This window comes from Mizuhopecten yessoensis, unplaced genomic scaffold (assembly GCF_002113885.1).
Source record: "Mizuhopecten yessoensis strain PY_sf001 unplaced genomic scaffold, ASM211388v2 scaffold5519, whole genome shotgun sequence".
Classification (NCBI taxonomy): domain Eukaryota; kingdom Metazoa; phylum Mollusca; class Bivalvia; order Pectinida; family Pectinidae; genus Mizuhopecten; species Mizuhopecten yessoensis.
In genome coordinates this window covers 574,627-600,907 of record NW_018406089.1, presented here as the reverse complement: position 1 = coordinate 600,907, position 26,281 = coordinate 574,627, and the positions used below count along the sequence as shown (strand labels likewise).

The 26,281-nt window shown below is 36.7% G+C and overlaps 1 protein-coding gene across 2 annotated transcripts; it reads right to left on the bottom strand.

The window, feature by feature from the left end:
- Positions 1-1,025: 1,025 nt before the first annotated feature.
- LOC110450806 (purine nucleoside phosphorylase-like) lies at positions 1,026-26,246 on the bottom strand. Of its 2 annotated transcripts, none has more exons than XM_021498519.1 (6): positions 26,086-26,246; positions 12,830-13,005; positions 10,215-10,318; positions 8,206-8,381; positions 7,715-7,908; positions 1,026-4,892 (listed from the first exon to the last, which is right to left on the bottom strand). In XM_021498519.1, the coding sequence occupies exons 1-6, from the start codon at positions 26,118-26,120 to the stop codon at positions 4,678-4,680; spliced, it is 900 nt and encodes a 299-aa protein (XP_021354194.1). In that variant the 5' UTR covers positions 26,121-26,246; the 3' UTR covers positions 1,026-4,677. The 2 variants fall into 2 exon arrangements, with proteins under 2 accessions (XP_021354194.1, XP_021354195.1); XM_021498520.1 differs by lacking the exon at positions 26,086-26,246 and adding an exon at positions 18,017-18,288.
- Positions 26,247-26,281: the final 35 nt, after the last annotated feature.

The following is a 26,281-nucleotide window of genomic DNA, read 5'->3' as shown; positions in this document are numbered from 1 at the left end:
GGACGGAGTAATATTTAGAGGGAACATTAAGATGATCTTTTGGGGGGACTGGTTAAAGTGGCTAACAATCTCTAGATAATATCATATATATTTCCCGACTTCTTGACCATGGTCAACTCACATTAGACCTGCTCAAGTGGCAACAAAAACGCCAGTCTCGGGTTTTATATTTAGATTAGAAGCGGAGTGAGAAAGCGAGTTGCTACACCACGGTACTGTATTTTGATGTCGTTGGTTAGCTGTACACAGCGGTCAACTTACTTCAAGGCATGTGCAGTCAACCCTTGCTTTTCTTTTTATCCAAAATGAGCAATATGACCATTTAAATTAAACTGATAGGAGTTACTACCTACCTTAACATCCTTGATCTTTCTCCTGTGGTAAAATGAGCTGTCGTGCAATGTGTGGGACAACTACCAGTCTCACAGGGATGGCTATTGTTACCATTTAGACTTTCAAGTATATTCACTCTGTAACGATCATATTTGAAGGAACTGCTGTGTTATCAAAGATGATTATGGAAAATGTTCAACTTAGATTTCGACTGTTAACGTACAGACTTAAAACACACTGTATATGTGTACTGGAGGAGGGGGTATAATAAAGTAGATACAGGTATGTGCAAAATGTTGTTGAATATATCACTTTCGTATGTATGTTCAATCTGTATTGATTGTATGAGAATGTGTGAATGCGTACACATATTTGTATATGTGTGGGTAGGTGGGCACACTTAATTGACGAAATAAATAATTATCATATTATTATTGTTACTTTTACGAATTTGTCGCAAGAGAGACCAGGTGAGCTAAAACGACTGTGCTTGTATATCAAAATAGTAATGTATCCGCTCATAGAAATACGGACACTATGGGAAACTTTTTTTTATATTTCTAGTTAGAGTTGAGCTGCAATATATATATGAACATATGAACGTCTGATGGTCGTGCGATTAATGGGTTGTCTCCCTTGGACCAAACCATACCTGTAATGTCAAAGTTAAAAAAGAACTCTGCACACTCAACTTTAACAACAGTCTGCTTTAATATAATCTCATTCACATGATGACGTAACAAGTCTGTACAATGATGTAGGAACCAACACTAACAAGACTGGGTAGTACAGCACGCAGGGACAGCAATACACCACACGTCAGCACACCACAATCACCCATCATTATTCTTAATTAAAACACTAGTACAAAACGAGCTCAACATTCCCAGAAAAATACTCCCTCGGTATCACACCTTATCATCCCCTCAGATATATTGCTTTGAGATCTCCTTCAAGTAACCTGATACCAGCAATACAGAGCTGACTATTGAATTGATATTGTATAGGATCCATGCATGAATTACATAAATATAAAGAAAAGTGTAGTCTTACATTGAAAATGAGTGGTTTCGTTTAGTATTGTTTAACATCTTATCAACAGCTAAGGTAGTTTAAGGACAGCATTGAAGATGAAAATGTTCAAATAAGTTTAATGAAAAGTTGATCAGTTTGTTTATTGTACACAATAGTGCTTTACTTTACACAGGTCTAACACTTTTCTCTTTCTTTGGTTACAAATCAAGTTAATATTTTCTGTTTATTACTTCACAAAGCACATATATGAGGACTCTTATATCTACCAACAAATACCAAAAAATGAGTATAAAATTGCAAATATTTAAAAAATAAGTACACATGAGGGATTTTTATGGAAATGCCTTTGTAAAGGGCGTGGGGTAAGCCATGCCAGCAAGTAACACTACCCCTAAAACTGAATGATATGTTGAAAAGACATACAACTACATGTTGTAAGTAAAGATAATACCGGGTTATATACGAGTAAGAGGGAATGAGATTACTTAACATTCTGTATATATAGTCTAGGTAAATAATGAACATTAACAGGTTATCGTACTCTGTGTTACAAAAAAATACCTTTACGTATAACAAATATTCTATTTTTCTTTTTTTCTTTCCGTCGCACTATTGATAAATATTTGTACCAGCAATAAAAAGCTGAAGTCTGCAATAAGAATACAATTTACCCATATAATAATATATTTATTGTGCAGCACATTACTAAATGATTATAAATATGGAATGCATAAACCAGTGACAAAAAGGTAGACAACTGTGTTTTGGCCAAGTCTGTGCGCAGGATATCTATGTTTCACACTCGTTTACATAACAAAAAATTGTGGCTAATTATCTATACAAAACTGAACAAACATGCATGCTACTACACAGTTTTACAACTATTATTATGCTTGATAGTACACAACCAGGGTACAAAGAGAAACATAATAATTCTGAACAAATTTCTTAGAAAGTTTCCAAACTCATATTTAAAGTACATATGCAACACTGAGGAAAATACTGAGAACATATCAGTATGTAAAAAGTTAAAAAGTTCAATCAAATCCAAATTTAATGTCAACATAATCAGTAATTATGTTGAGGGTGATGTATTCGACATTTTAATATTTTTCAGGTAGAAAGGTACCAGTATATAGGTCTGCCTGAGTTTAAAAATAACCTTAAGTTGCTTATAGCTTACAGTCGGAATTAAGCTAACAACAACAGTTTCCCCCAAATTGAATAAAAAATAAATATTCTTAATTACTAGATGGGAGGACTGCACTGTATTATTGAGGCCAAAAAGAACCAAAATTTGGCATTTAATTACCAAATTGATAAATATGTTTAACTGGTGTGACATTTGTTATCAAAACTGTTTGGTTACACATTTTCCATAGTCAAACAATACTCAAAGGTTATGTCAGGCTGGAAAATAAAGTTAAACTTTTTCGCCCCTTTACTCTGATGCTTATATTAGATCGATATTGAAGTCAAATTCCACATGATAAAGCTGTGTTAGAGGCAAACCTTTTGTAATCTCAAGCTCAATGTATACATAACATAGCTGTAAGTACCCGTTCAATAACACACATTTTGTATATTCTGCAGTTTTCCGTAAAATTCAGCATCTAATCTAATAAGGATTACTGCTTCATAAACTAAATACCGATGAAAGTAGAGGGTATTTGACAGGGGAATGTAATTCATACAGATTACTGTAATCACTTCTTGTGACATGTCAGTTACCGGTGGCAATTCTGCTTCATAACTGATACAGGAAATCACCAAAATTGTACTGTAGATGACTTACAGGTAAGCAATCCGTACTACAGAACATACCGGTAAGCAATCCGTACTACAGAACATACAGGTAAGCAATCCGTACTACAGCTCATACAGGTAAGCAATCTGTACTACAGATCATACAGGTAGGCAATCTCCTACAGATCATACAGATAAACAATGTACTACAGATCATACAGGTAAGCAATCTGTACTACAGATCATACAGGTAAGCAATGCACTACAGAACATACAGGTAAGCAATCTCCTACAGATCATACAGGTAAGCAATGTACTACAGGTAATCATTAGATGACGTACAAGTATTCCCATATCTTAACACAGGACATACTAACATCACTGCTAGTACATATGACATACCTGTACTACACAATGTACCAGGATTTTCTTACAACTGAGGCTTTTATACAAACACTATTGTAGTGCCAGTATGGCAAGTGGCTAGCTACAGGTTAAACCAGAAACATGAGATAAATGATGTTTCATAGGATGATCAGAAAAATATGAGTATCAGGATTTTTATACCAAATACATTGATCTATAAAAAGAGGAAAACTTCTTTCCCTTTTGTATAGATGGACTTTGAATGAAACACTGGGAGCATTGGTTAATAGATTATAAATAAATAACCAAGTTCATAGAAAACTGTATCAATGTTTATAATAACATTATAGATCTTAACTCTTATTTTGTAATTTACATAAAATAACTATAAAATAATTACATTCCCTGGCTTAGCATTTTGATAATCACTATGCAAGTATAATAAGTAAACAGTACATGGATATTAGAAAATAAATTAATACAGGAAATAAAAAACCCCATCTATCTCAAGATTTTTTGAGTAAAGATTAAAAAACAAAAACTTTGTGGCTGTAAAAGTAATACTATATCTATCAAAACATCAAAACATAAAATACAAGTCACTTGCAGTATGAGGACGTATCAAGATAATTTACACCTCACTTCTCAATTTAAGTATTTAATTAATTAATATTATAAATGACATCGTAACATTATTTTGTTCATCATCACACAATGCCTTTAAGGACCTGATGTCTATACAAGTAGATAAACAAGGCTACTTCTATTGGCCAAGTAAAGCTATCCTCAATCATTACTTATGCATACACTTTAAAAACACATGATTTTTTTTATTGCTGGACCGTATTACCCATTATGGTATTATGGTAAAAAGGATTCACTATAAACTGAGATAACAATATAAATATCTACCATAGAAAATAATTGTACTTTTCAATGAATAACTCTCTATCCATTACCACAATCCTGATTACATTTCCTATATAGCTAGCTGCTATAAATAGCTTCAGTATTAATGATGCTTTTGTATTTTTATTAAATCTTTATCACATAATGTCAAAGATGAAATAGTAAAAATAACATCTAATAAGTAACCATCTAATAAGTAAGTACAATTTAGCAATTATCGCTTCCCTCATTCTGACTTTAACAATTCCTTGAGAAAAGGTGCTGAACACTTGCGGAGTTAACTGTGCATTATGGTTGAGATTTTATCTCCAGAGTGGTCAGCATGGCAGCAACAAGCTTTTGTAGGTCTTTGCTTCGTAAAGCTCCTGTTTCTAAAACCTCCTCATGGTTGGCCACCTGCTCAGAGTCGTACTGCATCACCACTTTGTTGGTGACCAGCGACATACCAAACACCTCCATTCCACAGTGGGCAGCCACAACCACCTCCGGACATGTACTCATACCTGATCAAGAATTACAAGTAAAAATAATTATTTGTGTATGTGTAACTACTAAACAAACCTATTTTATCACACATTTTATTTGATGAATAACTCCATGTGACCTGTACATGTGTTGCATCACATGTCCCTGAAGTTTTAAAAGTTGTCTTTTTCAATTTTCATGGGGACAATTAATGATCACATTAATCAATTCATGGAATAAGATATTTCATTATCTAACTAAACTGATCTCTTTTAAAATAGTGTACATACACTCTCCCAGAAGTGTACATACACTCTCCCAGAAGTGTACATACTCTCCCCGAAGTGTACATACACTCCCAGAAGTGAACAAACTCTCCGAGAAGTGAACAAACTCTCCCCGAAGTGCACATACTTTCCCGAAGTATACATACTCTCCCAGAAGTGTACACACTCACCCAGAAGTGTACAAATTCTCCCAGAAGTGTACATGCACTCTCCCAGAAGTGTACATACTCTTCCAGAAGTGTACATACACTCTCCCAGAAGTGTACATGCACTCTCCCAGAAGTGTACATCCACTCTCCCAGTGTATATAACTCTCCCAGAAGTGTAAATACTCTCCCAAAGGTGTACATACATTCTCCCAGAAGTGTACATACTCTCTCCCAGAAGTGTACATGCTCTCTCCCAGAAGTGTACATACGCTCTCCCAGTGTATATAACTCTCCCAGAAGTGTACATACTCTCTCAAAGGTGTACATACACTCTCCCAGAAATGTACATACACTCTCCCAGAAGTGTACATACACCCTCCCAGAAGTGTACATACACTCTCGCAGAAGTGTACATACACTCTCCCAGTGTATATAACTCTCCCAGAAGTGTAAATACTCTCCCAAAGGTGTACATACATTCTCCCAGAAGTGTACATACTCTCTCCCAGAAGTGTACATGCTCTCTCCCAGAAGTGTACATACGCTCTCCCAGAAGTGTACATACACTCTCCAAGAAGTGTACATACTCTCTCCCAGAAGGGTACATACTCTCCCAGAAGTGTACACACTCACCCACAAGTGTACAAATTCTCCCAGAAGTGTAGATGCACTCTCCCAGAAGTGTACATACACCCTCCCAGAAGTGTACATACACTCTCACAGAAGTATACATACTCTCCCCAAAGTGTACATACACTCCCAGAAGTGAACAGACTCTCCCCGAAGTGAACATACTCTCCCCGAAGTGTACATACTCTCCCCAAAGTATACATACTCCTCTCCCAGAAGTGTACACACTCACCCAGAAGTGTACAAATTCTCCCAGAAGTGTAGATGCACTCTCCCAGAAGTGTACATACACCCTCCCAGAAGTGTACATACACTCTCCCAGAAGTGTACATACACTCTCCCAGAAGTATACATACTCTCCCCAAAGTGTACATACACTCCCAGAAGTGAACAAACTCTCCCCGAAGTGAACATACTCTCCCCGAAGTGTACATACTCTCCCCAAAGTATACATACTCTCCCAGAAGTGTACACACTCACCCAGAAGTGTACAAACTCTCCAAGAAGTGTACATACACTCTCCCAGAAGTGTACATACTCTTCCAGAAGTGTACATATTCTCCCAGAAGTGTACAAACTCTCCCAGAAGTGTATATACACTCTCCCAGAAGTGTACATACTCTCCCAGAAGTGTACATACACTCTCCCCGAAGTGTACATACACTCTCCCCGAAGTGTACATACACTCCCAGAAGTGTACACACTCTCCCAGAAGTGTACACACTCTCCCAGAAGTGTACTCCCAGAAGTGTACATACTCTCCCAAAGGTGTACATACACTCTCCCAGAAGTGTACATACACTCTCCTAGAAGTGAACAAACTCTCCCCGAAGTGTACACGCTCTCCCCGAAGTGTACATACACTCTCAGAAGTGTACATACACTCTCCCAGAAGTGTACATACAATCTCCCAGAAGTGTACATACACTCTCCCAGAAGTGTACATACTCTCCCAGAAGTGTACATACACTCTCCCAGAAGTGTACATGCACTCTCCCAGAAATGTACATACACCCTCCCAGAGGTGTCTATAACTCTCCCAGAAGTGTACATACTCTCCCACACGTGTACATACACTCTCCCAGAAGTGTACATACAATCTCCCAGAAGTGGACATACACTCTCCCAGAAGTGTACATACACTCTCCTAGAAGTGAACAAACTCTCCCCGAAGTGTACACTCTCTCCCCGAAGTGTACATACACTCTCAGAAGTGTACATACACTCTCCAAAAAGTGTACATACAATCTCCCAGAAGTGTACATACACTCTCCCAGAAGTGTACATACACTCTCCCAGAGGTGTACATACACTCTCCCAGAAGTGTACATACTCTCCCAGAAGTGTACATACACTCTCCTAGAAGTGAACAAACTCTCCCACAACCACTTAAGGTTTAAGTTTTGGTTACCCACCCACTGTTGTTATTATGACATCACAAAACAATGCTTTGCGCTGACATCTTTCATTGTGACGTCATGATTCATGGTATATGATTGCCTGATTAGAAATAAAAATAAATTATTTCCAATGAAAATGATTCCAATGGTTTTCTAGATATAAAAGGAATGTTATGGGAGAGAAAAACAATCCCTCAACTTGTGATTTCTGGTTATCATGTTAATATTACTCTCATTAAGTAATTTTCAAATTGTTAAAGACACCAAGTAAACCTTTTGTTTTTACACAATTTGAAAATGAACTAACTCGAGCTAGATAGATATGCTAACCAACCGTCATTGAAGAACCTCTATATAACAGATGTCCTACTGTAGCTGTCAGTACTGTACTTACCGGTCACATCAACCCCAATCATATTGAGGAACTTGCATTCTGTGACAGTCTCAAAGGAAGGACCAGCCAGCATACAATACACGCCCTCATGTATACGGAAACCTTCAAATCCTAGAGACTTGGCTGTAGTCTTAGCATGGTCGCGGAGGCGCTTGGTGTACGCTTTGGAGATGGCAGGAAAACGGGGACCAAACCTTGAAATGGAAACATGTTGGGATTATGTATAAGTTTTGAGATAGGAAAAATGGTTTTGATTAAAAAGAAAGTATTCAAAACATCGACATAAGCATTCATGTGGCTGACCTACTTGTTATATATATGTTGATCTATCAAAGACAGGGATTGTTCCAAAACCCTTATTAAATTCATTAGATAATGGATGGAATCAGGGTATGGTCCAAGCCATACACAAAACATTTTGCAATCCTTTTCTATGACCATGTCATGTATTTGTTCTAAAGTCATGGATTTTTATGACTATGTCCTCTCACCTCTCATCGTTTTGCCCATGTAGTGGGTTCATTCCAGCAAATCCAGGCATGTTGATATGGTCCTTTATGATCATTAGATCACCTATCTCATACTCCTGGTTAATCCCTCCAGCTGCGTTGGTAACAATTAGAATTTGCACTCCCAACAGCTTCATGATCCTAATAGGCAGAGCAGTCTGTCAAAATTCAAGTGGGAAATATAATGCTTATTTGGTATAAACACCAAAGCCTGAAATCAGCTTTAAACACCGAAACATTCCCCCCTGTGTTAGAGTGTATTTATTGTAGAAATCAGATCAGGCTTCTATAGGCAAGCATATCCATGGTTTCCAGGCCAGAACTCACCAAAATGTTAGTTGTAATTCCATTCTAAATGTTCAACAAGACCAGCGTGCAAGCTTAAGGCTAATCCTAGTAGCATGGTTGTATTTATAATGTATCTGTTAGTGCCCAGCAAAATATCTGTAGTGTCTAGAACGGGGATCTCAGCCATATTCAAGATTATACCTGGAATCCATAGCTAGTCTTAGTAGCATGGATGAATGATCTTAATGCTAATTATGAATGTAATTGTATAGTGGGGATCCGGCTCATTTATAATACATTGTTGTACAGCAGTACACCCCAAATATCTCTAGAGNTCCCCCCCCCCCCCCCCCCCCCTCTAGTCCCAGGGGTCAAACCAGCTTTATTAGCACAATGTATAATCATCTTGTCCTATTGAAATTTCAAACAAAATATGGTGACATACCATACAACCCTTTAAGAAGAATACAGATTAAAGGCTCCACCCCTCAAGTGCTCTTAACCAAAACTTGTATTTCTTCCATTGGGTCCCAACCTCTGCTACCTTGTCCTGGGTCTGGGTGGGCTACCACCGCAGCGGAACTGGACTGGATTGATCGTCGTGGACCAAGTAGCTCAATTGGTAGAAGAGTGTTTGTCTAGAGTTCAGAGGGTCCCAGGTTCAAACCCCAGTCAGACCCCACCTTTCTTCTTTATATGTACATGTAGTTCCGTTGGCACAAGGAAACTCCAGACAAAAGTGAAAATCCCTTTGCCCATACTCAAGAAGTGTTTTAAATCTTAACCAATATTTTCCCATTTAATAGCATCCATCTGCCCCAAGGGGGCACAACTTCCATTTATACAACATTGATTTCCCTTGGACCAAAGATGTTCCAGATGAATCAGGTTAAAATGCCTCCATTCGTAGGGAAAAAGTGTTTTAAAGAGTTACCTTAAATTCCCCTATTAGGCCCTGCCTCTCTGCCCCTTGGGTGTCACACTCTCCATTTATACAAATTGAGTCCCCTTGGCCCAATTATGATTCAGGCCCAAATTAAGTAAAAATCCACTGAGCCATTCATGACTCGTGGTGCTTTAAATGAAAAGTTGACAGATGGGTGGACAGACGACAGATTCTGCACCACAGTATAAGCTCACATAGCCCTTCAAAATGAACCATCAAGGTAAAATCAATCATCAATATCAATGAGCATGATTAACCCTGCCTTCCACTGAAAGGTATAGCATATAGGATCACAGGTACCATAGATAGCCGCCGACAATGGGATCTATATATATGTATAAAGTAAAATCAATAATATCCATTTAACAGTATGTTTTTGTAGGCATGCTGCTCTCTGCTAGAGACCCCTAGGGGGTCTCCCCGACTCTTACTTTACAGGTTACATATACATGTAGCCTTCAGAAGCTATAACTTACCCGGTAAGTAACATGTTCTATAAAATTCTGCTGAATTCTTATGAAATAACTGATTAATATAAATCAATACCATCATAAGTGATGGGTGTCCAGTTTGACAGAATTCTTAGATCTGGCACTATTAAATTTTTTCATTGTATTTGTATCACAAAAGCTCAAATAGTGCTTACAAGGCCAAATTTTGTAAAATATTGAGGGTATACCTATCCATCCCAGGACTAAGTTCTGGGAGGCAAAACTTTGTTTGTAATAAAATAATCTGTTCTGTTACCCATTTATACCTTTTGCATTGTGAACCCTTCATAAAAATGTACACGTCCCTTCATGAGAACCACAGGCTTGCCTCCAAGCTGTCCAAATACCAATTTTCCTGCATGCCCTGGCACTGCAAATAAAATTGAATAGAAAACAATTGAATTGAACCAAGCACACACTGTACCTACATTAAGTTATTTCTAAAATCAATAATCTGATGTAATCTTATGGAGTGCCATTTCTCAGAATCTCCATGTGTTCTACTAGCACAGGGAGGATTTTGTTTATTTGTTTGACGTTTAAAGTCCTCGCAACAGCCAGGGTCATATGAGGACGGGTGCCTAGGAAAGACACCGCCTGAAACAGGAAGTAGATAGAAAAGAAACAAGACAGAAAAGATAGGAAACCAAGTGTTGCAATGTCGTGCAGCAGAACATTTGGAAGAAAAAAACCCAATTTCTGCAGTATTTCTTAAAACACATTGTCAATACATGATTACATACAAGTAGTGTTTGTGCAGTTGACAGCACAGCATACCAGTGAACATCACCAGATATTTCATCTATGTTGTATAAACTTGTACATTGTATCTGCATCATGATCATGATGCCAATTCAAGTTAGAACCAATGTTAGTGTATAGACAACAGCCATTTTACATGTAGCTAGCAGTCAGTCAGTCTTGTGTAAATATCAGTCCACCTGAAGAAGCCCTAGAAGGCAGAAAGGCCTAGCTAGCGTTCATTTTTGTGTATGTCTTGTTTTATATTATGTACATATATCTCTTTCCAGACAATGATACAACCTCTATTTGCAGCCCCGGCCCGTTCCTAAAATACTGGGTGTCCTGATCAGCATGGCAACTTCTTTGGCACAGACTGAGACTCTTTGAGTGAAGTAACTAGTGTGAGCACCAAAGCAGGTTATGGTGGTGGCATCATGCTCTCCCGTTAAATTTGAAATCTATAAGCTCTGTGGTGGATCCTGAACTACTTATGATTACCATTAAATATGTCGGGTTTTTTTTTAATATATTTCAATAAATATTAAGTGTTTATAGGTAGCATTACTAGATTTTTTTCTATGTCAAAAAAACCCAGTTCATACATCAGAGTTTTCGAAATAATTTGCTTCTGGCCAACGCCAACGCAGATATAATTCAACTTCAACCGAAGCCTTTGTCTTAGAATATGAATATTTTAAAGCCTGCATGTTCCCAGGTAACCATCTACGGATACTGAGGTTTCAGAAAATAGCCAGTGCATCAGTTATGTTCATCATATCTCTGATACGCTTGAGCTTCATGTACTTCAGGTATACTGGTATCTGTTGCCAAGTGACCCAGCAGCCATTGTCAAGGTAACAGACGATAGCCATTATACATGTAGCTTCCTATTCCTAGGTTATCAAGAATACAGAAAATAGCCAATATATTAATAACCGTGATTATCTTCTACACAAGTTAAATGTAGAGTAGCAGAGGATAGCTACATAAAGGCAAACTAAATCAATAGTGCGATGCATGTGTTGATATGGTGGTGTCAGTAATTATAACCATCAACAGTGGATACAGTGTAATCTAGTAATAATTATAGCTGCCAGCTGTCGGTACAGTGGCAATCAGCCTTGTTCTACCTGGTGTATATACCTATCAAATCACCTCGGTTGAGTCAATGTTACCTTTTGCTACTTTACTTTTCCTTAAGGTTATAAAATCTTAACCTTAGATATTGAAATATGTATATTATGACCGACGTCATGTTGATCACAATGTTGAATTTTAATATATATATATTGTACATGATGGTTCCTGAAAGCTTTAAGTGCTGTCGTTTATTCCACTATAGTCCCATAGGCAAAGTACATATAAAGGTAATCCACAGTACATATCTATAAAATCCCATTTACATTATAAAGTGGATACAACTAATATCTTCATTTAGATTAAGTTTTCTTATGAAAAAAAAGGATTCCTACCAAGTAAATCATGTTTTCTCCGGGGACTATGGTTTCCTGCACATCAAGACCTGCACGCTAACATCCGGGCCAACCAGAGTGACTAATATTAGTTGTAATAACTTGTTTCATAATTTTTGTATTAAAGAAAGTTTATACATGAAGCATGTGTGTATATGTGTATAAACATGTACTATATCTGACGCATGTCACAAGTGTATCTAATCCACAAAAACCGATTTAACATGTTTATATCTTCATGAATGATTATCCTTTCAAATGGTGTGACAGTGAGTAACTGCAGTATGTGCAGGCCACCTAAGTTATAGGATCATATACTACAAGTAATATACCCTGCAGGTATACAATATGTCTTACTGTCAAAATTGCAGTACTCAGTAGTTGATATTTATTCTTATTTTTCAGTTTTAGAAGTGTTGAATGCTAGCTGTGAGCGCCGAAATGGCAGCACACAGCTAGGGAGTTGAGAAAGGGGTTGGCTGGTTGCAGAGGCCCTATAACCACGGATAATAATTTGTGAACTGCTTTGAAACGCCCTACGAACTAATTTATGATCAAGCGGTATATAAATGTAAGAACCGCAAATTAATTAATTATCATATTTAGTTTTTTTGGTGGAGGTGGAGGTGGTGGTGGTGGTTGGGGTTCAGAGTTTTCATTCTTACCTGTACTGACAGGAAACCCAGGTATTTCCTCGTACCCCATAATCTCGGTATCCGTCACCATATTTGCGAGTTCTCCAAGCCCCGAGCCACAGATGATGCCGACCACTGGTCGACACTTGATCCTGGCCATAATGTCATCTGCCAACTTCTTTGCTTCCTCATAGCTGGTCCCGCCACTTAAGAACAAAAGTAATACATTTTTACCAAAAGTCTTAATAGCTTGGACACCTTGATGTTTGTTAAATTTTCCATTTATAAAAAATAGTATAAGAATCTCATTTAGCTGTTAAAACAAGCTATACATTTGTGCGGTGTTTCGAAATCTTATTTTATACTCTATGTGTATTTGTGAATCTTTTGTTGAAAGATATGAACATATTTCAATAATCTTATGGAGAACTATAAGATGGTTTGAAAATTAAAGCCCTTTATTCGCTTCTAACACATCATATTAATTAACACCAATAGCCTACATCGCAAAATATCACAAACTTTGCCTTGCCACTTCTATTATTCAGAAGTCAATAAAACGTCTTTATAAATTGAAACATATGACCTTAAAATTGGGTCAAGGTTATTCATTTGAACAAACTAGAGACCAAATATATCACCCTAGGCTTCTTGGTTGTTTAGAAGATGCTATGGAATTGGGACAATTGTCATTCATTTGAACTTTTGTAACCCTTCATTCCTGTATGTAACTGGCCAACTATCGTCACCCTAGATTAATTCGATATTCAAAAATCATATATATTATATATATTCAGTTAAAGGTTTACACACATTTGACCAGCGACCTTGAAGGTAATTTAGTAAAGGTAATTCATTAATACAAACTTGAATCACCCTTTATCCAGCATATTCTTGCAAAATATCATCACCCTTGCCATTTTGGTTATTCAGAAGAATCATTTAAAGGAAAATGTTGATGCATGGTTTTAAGACATTTGACCCTCTGTGACCTTGAAAATGTGTTAAGTTCATTCATTAGAACAAACTTTATAGCCTTTCAGTCCAGCATAATACTGGCCAAATATCATCACAATCCTTTCGGTTATCAAGAAGAAGTCATTTAAAGAATAAATGTTGATGCACGGTGGACAGGCGGCGGATGCTGAACTACGACACAAGCTCACTTAATTAGCGGCCCTTTGGGCAAGGTAGGCTAAAACTTGAGAAAGTGTTTTTACTGGCCCTCTAGCTGCAGTAATCATGTAGGGATCAAGTCAGGAACAAACAATACAACAAGTTTGTAACACTGAGGATCTTTTAACAGTTCCCTATTTTACAGACATGCAATGAAAATCAATGATAAACACTGGATAAAAGAATGAAAAATGTCATGTCCTTTCTAAGCAAATTGTCATTATTACATGATCTTTTTATTGGTTTTGTTGAAGATAAACCTGTCAAGTCAATGTACTTGTGGAGTTGCCATGGCTCAGCTAGTTGAGACATATTTTGGAAATAAATTCTTTTAAATCTGTTATATATAAGAGCACAGTAAAACATCAATAAATACTGAGTCATCGTAAGACCTGAGGAACTTTTACCGAGAATCTACTATTTCTAAGAATTTGATGATGTAATCATGGACTAGATGATGTTTACTTAAACTTTATAGAGTCACTTTTCATGGGACACACCTCTTGATAGAAAGACAAATTGATCCATGTATAGGCTGCTTCATGTCAAACGTTCAATGCCTGTATACTCTTGTTAATTGCTAATATTTATGCTGTAATCAATTAAAAAGTGGGTAAATAATATCAAAATTGAGAACAAGAGACCCAATGGGCCTGCATTGGTCACCTGTAATTAATCTAACACTTGTAATCTTAAGATTTCATAAGAACCTATTAAAAGATTTAAACATATGACGCCTCTGACCTTGATTTTTGAACAAGGACATAAGGTTGAAAGTGGATCAAGGTCATTCATTTGAACTAACATGGTAGTCCTTCATCCCAGCATGCTACAGGCCCAATTTCAGTACCCTGGCCCTTTTGCTTCTTGAAAAGAAGTCGCTTGAAGATTTTACTACATTTGACCCATCTGACCTGAAAGTTGGTCAAGGTCATTCATTTGAACAAACTTGGTAGCCCTTCATCCCAGCATGCTACAGGCCCAATATCAGTACCCTGTGCGTTTTGGTTATTGAGAAGAAGTTGTTTGAAGATTTTAAGACATCTGACCCCAGTGACCTTAAAATTGGGTCAAGGTCATTCATTTGAACAAACTAGAGACCAAATATATCACCCTAGGCTTCTTGGTTGTTTAGAGGATGCTATGGAATTGGGTCAATTGTCATTCATTTGAACTTTTGTAACCCTTCATTCCTGTATGTAACTGGCAAACTATCATCACCCTAGATTAATTTGATGTTCAAAAATCATATATATTATATATATTCAGTTAAAGGTTTACACACATTTGACCAGCGACCTTGAAGGTTATTTAGTAAAGGTAATTCATTAGAACAAACTTGAATCACCCTTTATCCAGCATATTTCTTGCAAAATATCATCACCCTTACCATTTTGGTTATTCAGAAGAATCATTTAAAGGAAAATGTTGATGCATGGTTTTAAGACATTTGACCCTCTGTGACCTTGAAAATGAGTTAAGTTCATTCATTAGAACAAACTTTATAGCCCTTCAGTCCAGCATAATACTGGCCAAATATCATCACAATCCTTTCGGTTATCAAGAAGAAGTCATTTAAAGAAAAATGTTGATGCACGGTGGACAGGCGGCGGATGCTGAACTACGACACAAGCTCACTTAATTAGCGGCCCTTTGGGCAAGGTGGGCTAAAACTTGAGAAAGTGGTTTTCCTGGCCCTCTAGCTGCAGTAATCCTGTAGGGATCAAGTCAGGAACAAACAACAGGGATCAAGTCAGGAACAAACAATACAACAAGTTTGTCACACTGAGGATCTTTTAACAGTTCCCTATTTTACAGACATGCAATGAAAATCAATGTTAAACACTGGATAAAAGGATTGAAAAATGTCATGTCTTATCTAAGCAATGTCATATATGATCTTTTTATTGGTTTTGTTGAAGATAAACCTGTCAAGTCAATGTACTTGTGGAGTATGCCATGGCTCTAGTTGAGACATATTTTGGAAATAAATTCTTTTAAATCTGTTATATATAAGAGCACAGTAAAACATCAATAAATACTGGTCATCATAAGACCTGAGGAACTTTTACCGAGAATCTACTATTTCTAAGAATTTGATGATGTAATCATGGACTAGATGATGTTTACTTAAACTTTATAGAGTCACTTTTCATGGGACACACCTCTTGATAGAAAGACAAATTGATCCATGTATAGGCTGCTTCATGTCAAACGTTCAATGTCTGTATACTCTTGTTTATTGCTAATATTTATGCTGTAATCAATTAAAAAGTGCGTAAATAATATCAAAATTGAGAAAAATCTATTTGATCATGCATGCACCGTGTAATTTGTGCCTAATACCTCGATATCCTGTATATTGCAGAACACCACATTCCGGGGACTATATCAAAGTTGACACTGAATGTTGGAACCCAGCCAAGTAGTTTTAACATTCCAGTTCATAACATAACACACCTCCAATATTGACCAATCAGACAATCCCATATTTACACACCCACCACAGACAGCTGCCTCTCTAGACCTCTTTACCCAGGCCACAATATTGTATGTATTGGAAATAAACAGAGTGTGACCAGATCATGAGGTCAATGGGTTGACCAGTGTTACATGAAAATGGCCAGTGTCCTGCCTGTGACTTATTTGAACTGTCCATAATGTTCATGAACAAACAAATTTAAAGTCGCCCATACAAAATCAATGAAATAGAATACATGCATACTTATACACATTCACACGGTACGTGTACTAGCTTGCCTTTATTCAGGTGGCAGAACCTGTGTGTCAAAATCTAAATATGTCTAAAGCGTACTCACGTTGAACTTTATCCGAAAAAATAATAGCATAAAATCTCTGAGTCTAATTTTAACTGTAACATAAGAATGAATGAATTGAACTTGAGTAATATACATGTTTATATAAATATATGGGAATTTAGTTAATTTTAACAGTAAAACCCACCGATATGGTGAAATATTATGAGTCCTGGATCCTTTCAACAAACGTTTATTTCAAGAAATCTAGATGCCAAAAGACTAACATCACAATTACATATATAATCATCTGGTCACTGTAAGATGACAAGCCGACTGCCATGTTATTCTGACTACGAAATAAGGCTTAAAAAGTACCATTAACAATCTTTAACTCTTCTAGCTGCCGAATAAAATATTTCTGAACAAAGTTAAAAATAACTGGTACCCGAAACAAGAAACAGAAAAATTAGTCCCTAATACAACATGGAAGCAGTCATCTCTGTGTAAATTGGTTTGTGGTATATATAATCACGGACTTAGATCGCAGGGTCTAATCTAATTCCGTGATATAATCAAAAGGTCATCAATTGTTTCCATCATCTTACTGAAGTGTTTATATGTAAGTGAAAAAAGGTAACTTTACACCAAGTGATAAAATCTGTAAAACAAATATGGTTTAAGTATATATATTAATTAAATCTTACAAGAAAGAGATACTCTAACTTACTAAAAAGAGAGATCAAAAGTGTTATAATGGGAACAGCAGGTCAACTGTACATGGTCTCTCCTAGCCTGTACGTCCCCCAAAATATTCAGGAACATGTTTCAAATTAGTAGCCGTCTAATTATAATAACCCTACTGTAATATATATAGCAGACAATCTGACAGGTATGTAAATGTATATACATGTTTTGAATAGAGAGACATGCAAGATCAGCCCTATAAATATACATAACATGATCCCTATATATAATAACTACAAAACAATGATGTGTAGTACGTATATATGGACAGCGTAGATCTAATGTCTACATGTACACAACACTGTCCAGGTCCACTGTCTACAATCAATATATAAGTATATAACATATATCATAATTTTCTCAAATGGTTTTCTTCGATAATATTCTTTGATTTTGTGTTATACCAGAAATTACCATTTTCGTTCTGCCTGATCAAACACACTGTATGTATGTCTATAGACGATGTAAATAAACGGTACTTTGGTTGCGATTCAATGTAAAATTCAGACCTTTTTAGAATTTAAAAAAATCCACCTACCCTAACATTCCGTTCATTGTGATGCAAGCCTATAACTCCAGTATTAACAGAAAATATAACTAAACTGTGACTGAACTCCCGAATGGCTGATGTAATCCCTGTTGGTCTGCTGATCACTACCCACTGGCACTCTATTGTGAAGTGAAGTGTAGACTAGCTGCTTCTTATAGTCCAAGGTACTTATATACTCACCTTGTTCTACCTGCGCTATATATGTTGACATGTAGTACTCAATAAAGTAGCTAGGTCACAACTAACATATATATATACACATACACCGTCACGCTCCTTTCATATGTACACACATGTATGCAAAGTACCAAACTGACAAGGTGATTTATGTATAAATATTTCCTATTCACATAAGGAAAATTATGAATCTAGAATATCTCCAACTCATATAGGGTGCTTGTTTACGTAACCATACCCTGACCCCACAGAATGATCAATTTACCATGAAGCAGAACACAATACATGCTATTTATAAACGAGTTAACCGTTAAATTAAAATCAATGACAGCTGTTCAATATAGCATTCATGAAGTGAAGTTATTGGTAATGATTATTTTTGTTCAAATGGTCCACTTAACCTGCAGAATACCATCATAAACAGGGTCATTTGCAGACTTAATTAACAATCAATCATAGAAAGATTGTTTTTATCAACAAAGTTGAAAGGGGATATTGAAAAAAAAACTTGTTCACACCTCTGCAATAGGACCCCCGAGGGCATAGACGTAAACTTTGATGGAGCCTCCATAAATTAAAGAAGAAGAATGTGCTCCATCTGTCACAAGTAAGCATAATTGTACATGTGCATTCCATATCTCGGAAAACATTGATGCTTCATGGATTGCAATATAAGGGACAATAATGCAGCTGGTTTTGCTCTACTGAATGCAGGTTGCAGATGCTGTATTTGACCTACATTTTATGCTTCAATGACTTAGCATTACTTAGCTAGTGGTAGCAGAATGTCAGACGCCTAAACTTGGCAACCGCGGCCCCTGTGCAGTCCGTATTTACCTTCAATGTAGCTATTAACATTCCAATAAGAGCATTTTTATTGGTCCATTTTTATTGATCCATTTATTTTTATTGGTCCATTTTCATTGGTCCATTTTCAGCATCAAAGCGAGTGCATTTGCACTCAACAGTGAAGTCTAAGCTAAAAAAAATTCAGTATGGACAACTCATTGACATTTGGGAATTGAGTGGGGGATGTCAATGACTGTCTTCTTGCTAACAAAAGACACGTTTGCTTATATACTTGGTCATATATGCATTTCAAGGATCCCTGTTCAACTGAAAACAAAACACTAGAGAACTTATTGCATTTTACTCACATTTTCACAGCATAGAATATTTGGCATAGTTTACATCAAATACCACTTCAATATAAATTATTATTAACCATCTGGATGTTGTAACATAATAAAGGGTTTTTCATGTATTTCTTCTGCACATTTCGAATTCAGACCACCCAACATATATTTCATTCGACAACTGATTAATTCCTGCATGTAAATGGATAAAATGAACATATCCTGCAGCATACGCTCACACATACAACCCATTACCCTAAACGTGTCTGTTGATCAAAGTATTGGCATTTTTCCGGGCCGATCGCCACGAGCTTTCAATGGAGTTTGCCGAAAAAAACATCTTACTTTACGTTTTCATTTGACAAGTTTGGACTATCCGAAATAGGGTCAATCAGAGTTTGAACTATCACTAGCTAGAAAATTATTGTTTTTATTGAAAAAAATATGTGTTCGTAGAACTATCAGCCGATTTGAACTGACCGGAGGTTTACTGTATATCTAATTTGTTTGGCTTTTTATTTCCAGTTTTTATTGTTCCTTTCAGACATAAATGTCCTAAATGTATTTATATTAGGTATATGCCTGGAGCTCTAGAATTGCCCTTCAATCTGGAGAAGAAGTGCTGGAAGCTATGTAAACAGATACAATATAAAAGATTCAATTACAGTGGCATGTGAAGGTAATTCATAGTCAAGTTTCCGTACCATCTGTAGGGTGTCTGACAATAAAACTGATCACAGGATGTTATAATTAATCACAAGTCAATCGCTAATGTCTCCAACAAATGGGCCTGGTTAACAAATAGTGCTTGGAAACAGTTTTCAAAATGTTTTGTTGATAACGGATGGCCAGTTTCTACAGGCTTAAATCATAAAGATATAAAAAAAGTAATGCCTAACATATAATACCTTGTGTATAAACTATAATAAATGAACGCATGTGTACTGTCATACAAATGTAGTCTCATTACACATTTGTAATTCATACTTTTCATTATAAATAATATATGAATAATCAATGTATATAGTGTTGACTGATGAGTTAAAGATCAAGGTGTAAAAAGGAAAATTACATTCTAAAATTATAATAAATATCAGCACCATAATGAAAAAATATCAGTGATATTAGAATTTTTAGGTTAAAAACCGTTAAATTTTGCAAAATAATTTACAGGCAAAATTTATTTTGTTTTACTGGAAGCATTTTAAAATTGAAACATAAACTGAGGCTTGTTCATTGTCATTATTTTAATAAATACTGTACACGTAGGTGATTTCAAAAAACTTCAGAAATGTGTTGACCTACTGAACTACCATTGTTTACTGTCTGCTGTGTTCGCCGCTGGTGTACTATTTAATTTGATAGTTTACAAATGTTGTAGATTATAACCACAGACCGAAAACTTTCCTCACATTTAACAAAACCCTGGGGACAATTGAGCACTGATCTGATCATCAGCAATATATGTCAAGGTTATGTACGAAATAGACACCTGCAGCTACCACAGAACATTCTCTCAGCAACAGTATGGAATTCAGTGACTCAAATTTTTAAAACAATTTTATTTTGCAAAAAAAAATTCTAGGTGCAAAATGATTTTGAGTCACTATACAAACACAGACCCTTATCTGACATTGTGAATAAAAACATATTTTTTTCCAGAAAAGACAAGTCAGTTTTCTAGTGGCACGTACCACATTCATGTACTGCAATGTGTGATTCTTTGATTATCACTAGCTATACTGATAATGACCAATCGTGAAATACATCTACAGGAAACACTATAGGTTCATCTATCTTGAGTTAGTAAATTAAGGCACATCATGTCTATTTCTGATTGGGGAAACAATTACCATAAATCATATGCATGACATCACAATGGAAGATGATGACGTCGTAAAATATCGTAATGTAATGTCGAAATTAAAAATGTGATCAATGGAATCACATCCAGGGTGCCACAATTGCGTCTTTCGTATTGCAGAGTTATCTTCTCTTGTGAGCAGGTATTGATTGTTACGTCACATTATTGGTAGAAAAAACAAGTCAGTTTTCTAGTGGCACGTACACATTCATGTACTGCAATGTGTGATTCTTTGATTATCACTAGCTATACTGATAATGACCAATCGTGAAATACATCTACAGGAAACACTATAGGTTCCTTAATAAGTGATGATTGGGTTCCATGTTTATCTATCTAGAGTTAGTAAATTAAGGCACATCATGTCTATTTCTGTTTGGGAAACAATTACCATGAATCATATGCATGACATCACAATGGAAAAAGATGACATCGTAAAATATCGTAATGTAATGTCGAAATTAAAAATGTGATCAATGGAATCACATCCAGGGTGCCACTATTCTGTCTTTCGTATTGCAGAGTTATCTTCTCTTGTGAGCAGGTATTGATTGAATTGTTACATCATTGGTTTGTGTGAGAAAGTTACGTCATTTTCTCAAAAGTTAATGACGTTACTCTCACAAACCAATGACGTAACAATCAATACCTGCTCACAGGAGCAGATAACTCTGCAATACTCAAAGACAGAATAGTGGGTATTATATAAAGTTAAAGTTATAACCATTAAGTTATATAACCAAACAGGTTAACCAACAGCTAGCAGCTTAGGGTCAATAAGGACCTATTTGTGGTGTGATAAGATACTGGCACAATTTTTATATTCAAACTTTTTGTCTTTAAAGTCTGATTGTGTTTATAACTTACTTGTATGTAGAAATTTTGGTTTTTAATGATGATATATTTATAACATGCACTTTGACAAAAATGTGTCAACATTTTTGAAAACTTGTGAGAAAATATGGAAGCTTATATTAGAAATAAACAATTATACAATCGTCAACCTTTGATTATAACTCAGCTGTGAAGAGTTATAAATTTTCATCAGTATAGGCAAAAGTAACCAGGGGGGGTACAATATTTCATATTTTGAGTTCTTTTAAGCACTAATCTACTAGATCTCATGATCACTGGCCCCCAACATAAAATCTAGTAGCACACAAGAATTTGCATTAAGCCTAATTAATTTTGTCCTTTTAAATATTAGAATATGCAATAGCCGATTCATTACGATAAAGTCCAGATCTTGACCATAATGCCAAAACCTCTAAACTTTATCACATCACTTCCTTTGATTAATTCATGTAGGTTCTTGTTTATGTACTGAAATGAACAAAGGGCAATAACTTTTGGAAAAATTGTTGAATCAAAATTCTTTTAAGGGAGACACAACTTTATATCATAATTATAATGTATATCATGTTTCAAGGAGATCGGTCAAAAAATGTGGGAGGAGATCTCCGGACAAAAATCAAATACTGAAATGAACAAAGGGCAATAACTTTTGGAAAAATTGTTGAATCAAAATTCTTTTAAGGGAGACACAACTTTATATCATGATTATAATGTATACCATGTTTCAAAGAGATCGGTCAAAAAATGTGGGAAGAGATCTCCGGATAAAAATCAAATACTGAAATGAACAAAGGGCAATAACTTTTGGAAAAATTGTCGAATCTTCTTTTTTTCTGGGAGATACAACTTCATATTATGATTATAATGTATACCAAGTTTCAAATAGTTGGTCGAAAAAAAATAAAAAAAAATATATCAAATCTTTCTGTCATTGTCAGTTCGTTCATATTGCCATTCAGTTCAGTTTTCAGATTCCTCCGATTTTTTGGCGGAGCACCCAAGTAAGTCCTTGGTAAGTTAGTTGGATTGGCGAGGTCCTTTAGAATATAATACACTATAGCACAAGGAATTCACAATGGGGCTATATACAAATGGACGTATTTACAGGTGTCCCTATCATCAGCCCGTCATGAAACTCAGTCCATTCATGAGTAGTAGTAATCTGGATATACTTATGTCGGTGGGAAAGGTGGAACACCACGGCGTTCAAGAACAAGAGGCCAAATGGGCCTGCATCGCTCACCTGGTATAAAACTCACACTTGTAACCTTAAAAGTGATCTAAAATAAAGCTACAGGCAAAATATCAGTATTTATGATTAAATTTCATTCAAAAGAACCTGTTATTTTTTTTTTTTGAACATTTCACCCCTGTGATTGAAGTCCTTGATCCCAGCATATGCTACTGACTAAATATCAACATCCTGAGCCTTTTGGTTATTCAGAACAAGTTGTTGAAATATTTTGAACATATTTGCTCCTTGTGACCTTGAATATGATTCAAGGTCATACATTTATGCAAACTTGGTTGCCCTTGATCCTAGTATGCTACTGACTAAATATCATCACCCTGGGCATTTTGGTTATTCAGAAGAAGTTGTTTAAAGTTTTTAACATATTTGACCTCTGTGACCTTGAATATGGGTGAAGGTCATGCATTTGAACAAACTTTGTAGCCCTTCATGTCAGCATGCTACTGGCCAAATATCATCACCCTGTGCATTTTGGTTATTCAGAAGAAGTTGTTTAAAATTTTAAACATATTTGACCCCTGTGACCTTGAATATGGGTAAAGGTCATTCATTTGAACAAACTTTGTAGCCCTTCATCTCAGCATGCTACTGGCCAAAAATCATTACCCTGGGCATTTTGGTTATTCAGAAGAAAATGTTTAATGTTTTTAAACATATTTGACCCCTGTGACCTTGAATATGGGTGAAGGTCATTCATTTGAACAAACTTTGTAGCCCTTCACCCAAGCATGCTACTGGCCAAATATCAACTCCCTGGGCATTTTGGTTATTGCCAGGTGAGCTAAAAATCAAGAACGCCGATGGCGTGCAGTGGAATCGCAAGCATCGTCGCAGCAACGCAATAGGATCGCATAGAATGTCGAGCGACGGAGCGCACCTTGAGCATGCCTAAAACAAACGCCGTCGCTTGGCGTTCCGATAAGAGCACAGTGGGATTACCGTGAGGTCACCGCAGCAGCGTAGTTAGGTCTCCTACATCGCCACAGGATCGCTGCGGGCACGCACAGAAGTCGCAGTGCAAACGCAATTGTTATCGATGGCGCTTACACGGCAATCGTACGGCGTTCTCTGAGATGACACTGCGCCTCTACTGCGTTTGTACGGCGCCAGGACAACTCGATGCACGCAGAGGAAGCGCCGTGAAAGCGCAGACAATCGCCAACAAGAACTCAGTAGGAACGCAGTAGAACGCCATGGAGCTCCGTAGAAACGCCAAGGTCGCCGTAAGAACGCGGTGACATCGACATCTTCATGTAAAATATCAATTTTTCCTGCGATCTCACGGCGCTCTGGGAAAATTAACAACGCCGTGCAATTGCAGTGGCAACGCCACTAGGTGTGACAGGGCCATTAGGAACTCCCTGGAGCGGAGTTTGATTCTTCTCTGTGTTTATTATGCATATCAGTAAGATGGCGAGAACAGTCGAGGATAAGTTGAGTGAAGCTCTCAGGGTCTTCAAGTAGTTCCTGTTTTGTCAATCCAGGGATCTTAGTAAGTTTTCTTTTGCTTCGTAGTCTAATATCCTCCAGCCTGCAGCATTCAGGTATGAAGTAACATCTTGATTCAGGTTGGGAGTCGCAGAGTTTACAGGTCGGGTCGACCTCAAATTGGTTGAATCTGGCCCGGTATGACTGCAGAGTGTACGTTGAATTATGGAGACCAATTGATGATAAAAAATAAGTTTAGGAAAACAACGGCACTATAATCAAATCAGCTTTTGGTGACTCACTCACTCGGTTATTAAATATTCTGTCCGATAGTTGTTATTTTTACAACATGAACAACTACAGTGTATAAGTACATGATATTTAGTGTGGTCATAGATCAAAACAGTGGTATATAAGATGATGGCAGACATTTTGGTTTTTGTTTTTTCACTAGGGGTGGGGGCTTATTTGCGGTCAAATACGGTAACTGCTAAAATCATTTAATGACGTGCCAGGTTTTGGTGGTAGAGGAAAGCCAGTGATCCGTGGAAAAACTAAAGACCTACAGCTAGTACGGTAACGGGTTGTTTCATCCTAAATCCCAATCGTGCTAAGGGTTGTTTCGCCCTAAATCCTGTTTGCCCTATAGGTTGCGACCCAGTGGTTGAGGGCTAGTGGTAGCAGAATATCAGACGCCTTAACCACTTGGTCCCATATTAGTGTGAAAAGCACCTATGGGAAGTGAAGCTGAGGGCAGCTGGTTCAGCACAAGTTACTCTCCTTCCTGTTGCATATATAACCTTTATATATAAAACATAAGTGTTTCCTTTTCGTTTGTGATATATACCTATGATCTCTGATACTACACACCAAAACAAACGTCCAGACCACAGAGGTTAGTTACAAATGTCTGAAATACACAATGTCATGTCATACTGATATGGGTCACAACACACATAACCCCCGTCACAGGAGTCTGACGTTTAAAACCCGTATATGGGATATTCTATTTATAAATACAGACCGTTTTACTTATATTGATTAAACGTCACACTCCAGTGCCCCGGCGTTCAGATCAGCATTTAATAACGTATTATCATGATGTTAGTATTGGGATGGGCGTATTTCCAAGTATACCCCATACTAATTTAAGTAATTCATACGATTTTCATATCATTGGTTACTTTGGATGATATGTCTCCTTTAACGCATGGTGTACGTCTCGTTCTGTCAGTTGTACACGCGCAGGTAGGTTGCCATTAGGTCTACTGCAACCACAGCATCCGGTGGAAAATACACATCATGTTTTATGTATTTTTGACGTCAATGTACACCGTATACTCACTTTTCACCATTGGCAGCATTGGCGATTTCCATCATATCTGTAAGGGTTGCCGATTTTCTAGATATCTTTGGACGTAATAAACTAAACCTACTTGATTAAGTAAAATGATAGGCAGCGCTGAACAAGTAGATGATACGAATCTATACACAATTTGACCTCGCGTAGTAATATATTAACATTGTAAATATTTCTTAAT

Bases quoted from the DNA above. Each gene is read 5' to 3' on its own strand.
- LOC110450806 (XM_021498519.1), bottom strand. From the start codon at position 26,120: ATGATGGAAATCGCCAATGCTGCCAATGGTGAAAA. The intron at 13,006-26,085 runs GTGAGTATACGG...TTTGTTCTTAAG, and splicing joins AATGCTGCCAATGGTGAAAA to TGGCGGGACCAGCTATGAGG. The intron at 4,893-7,714 runs GTAAGTACAGTA...ATTCTTGATCAG, and splicing joins GATTGGGGTTGATGTGACCG to GTATGAGTACATGTCCGGAG.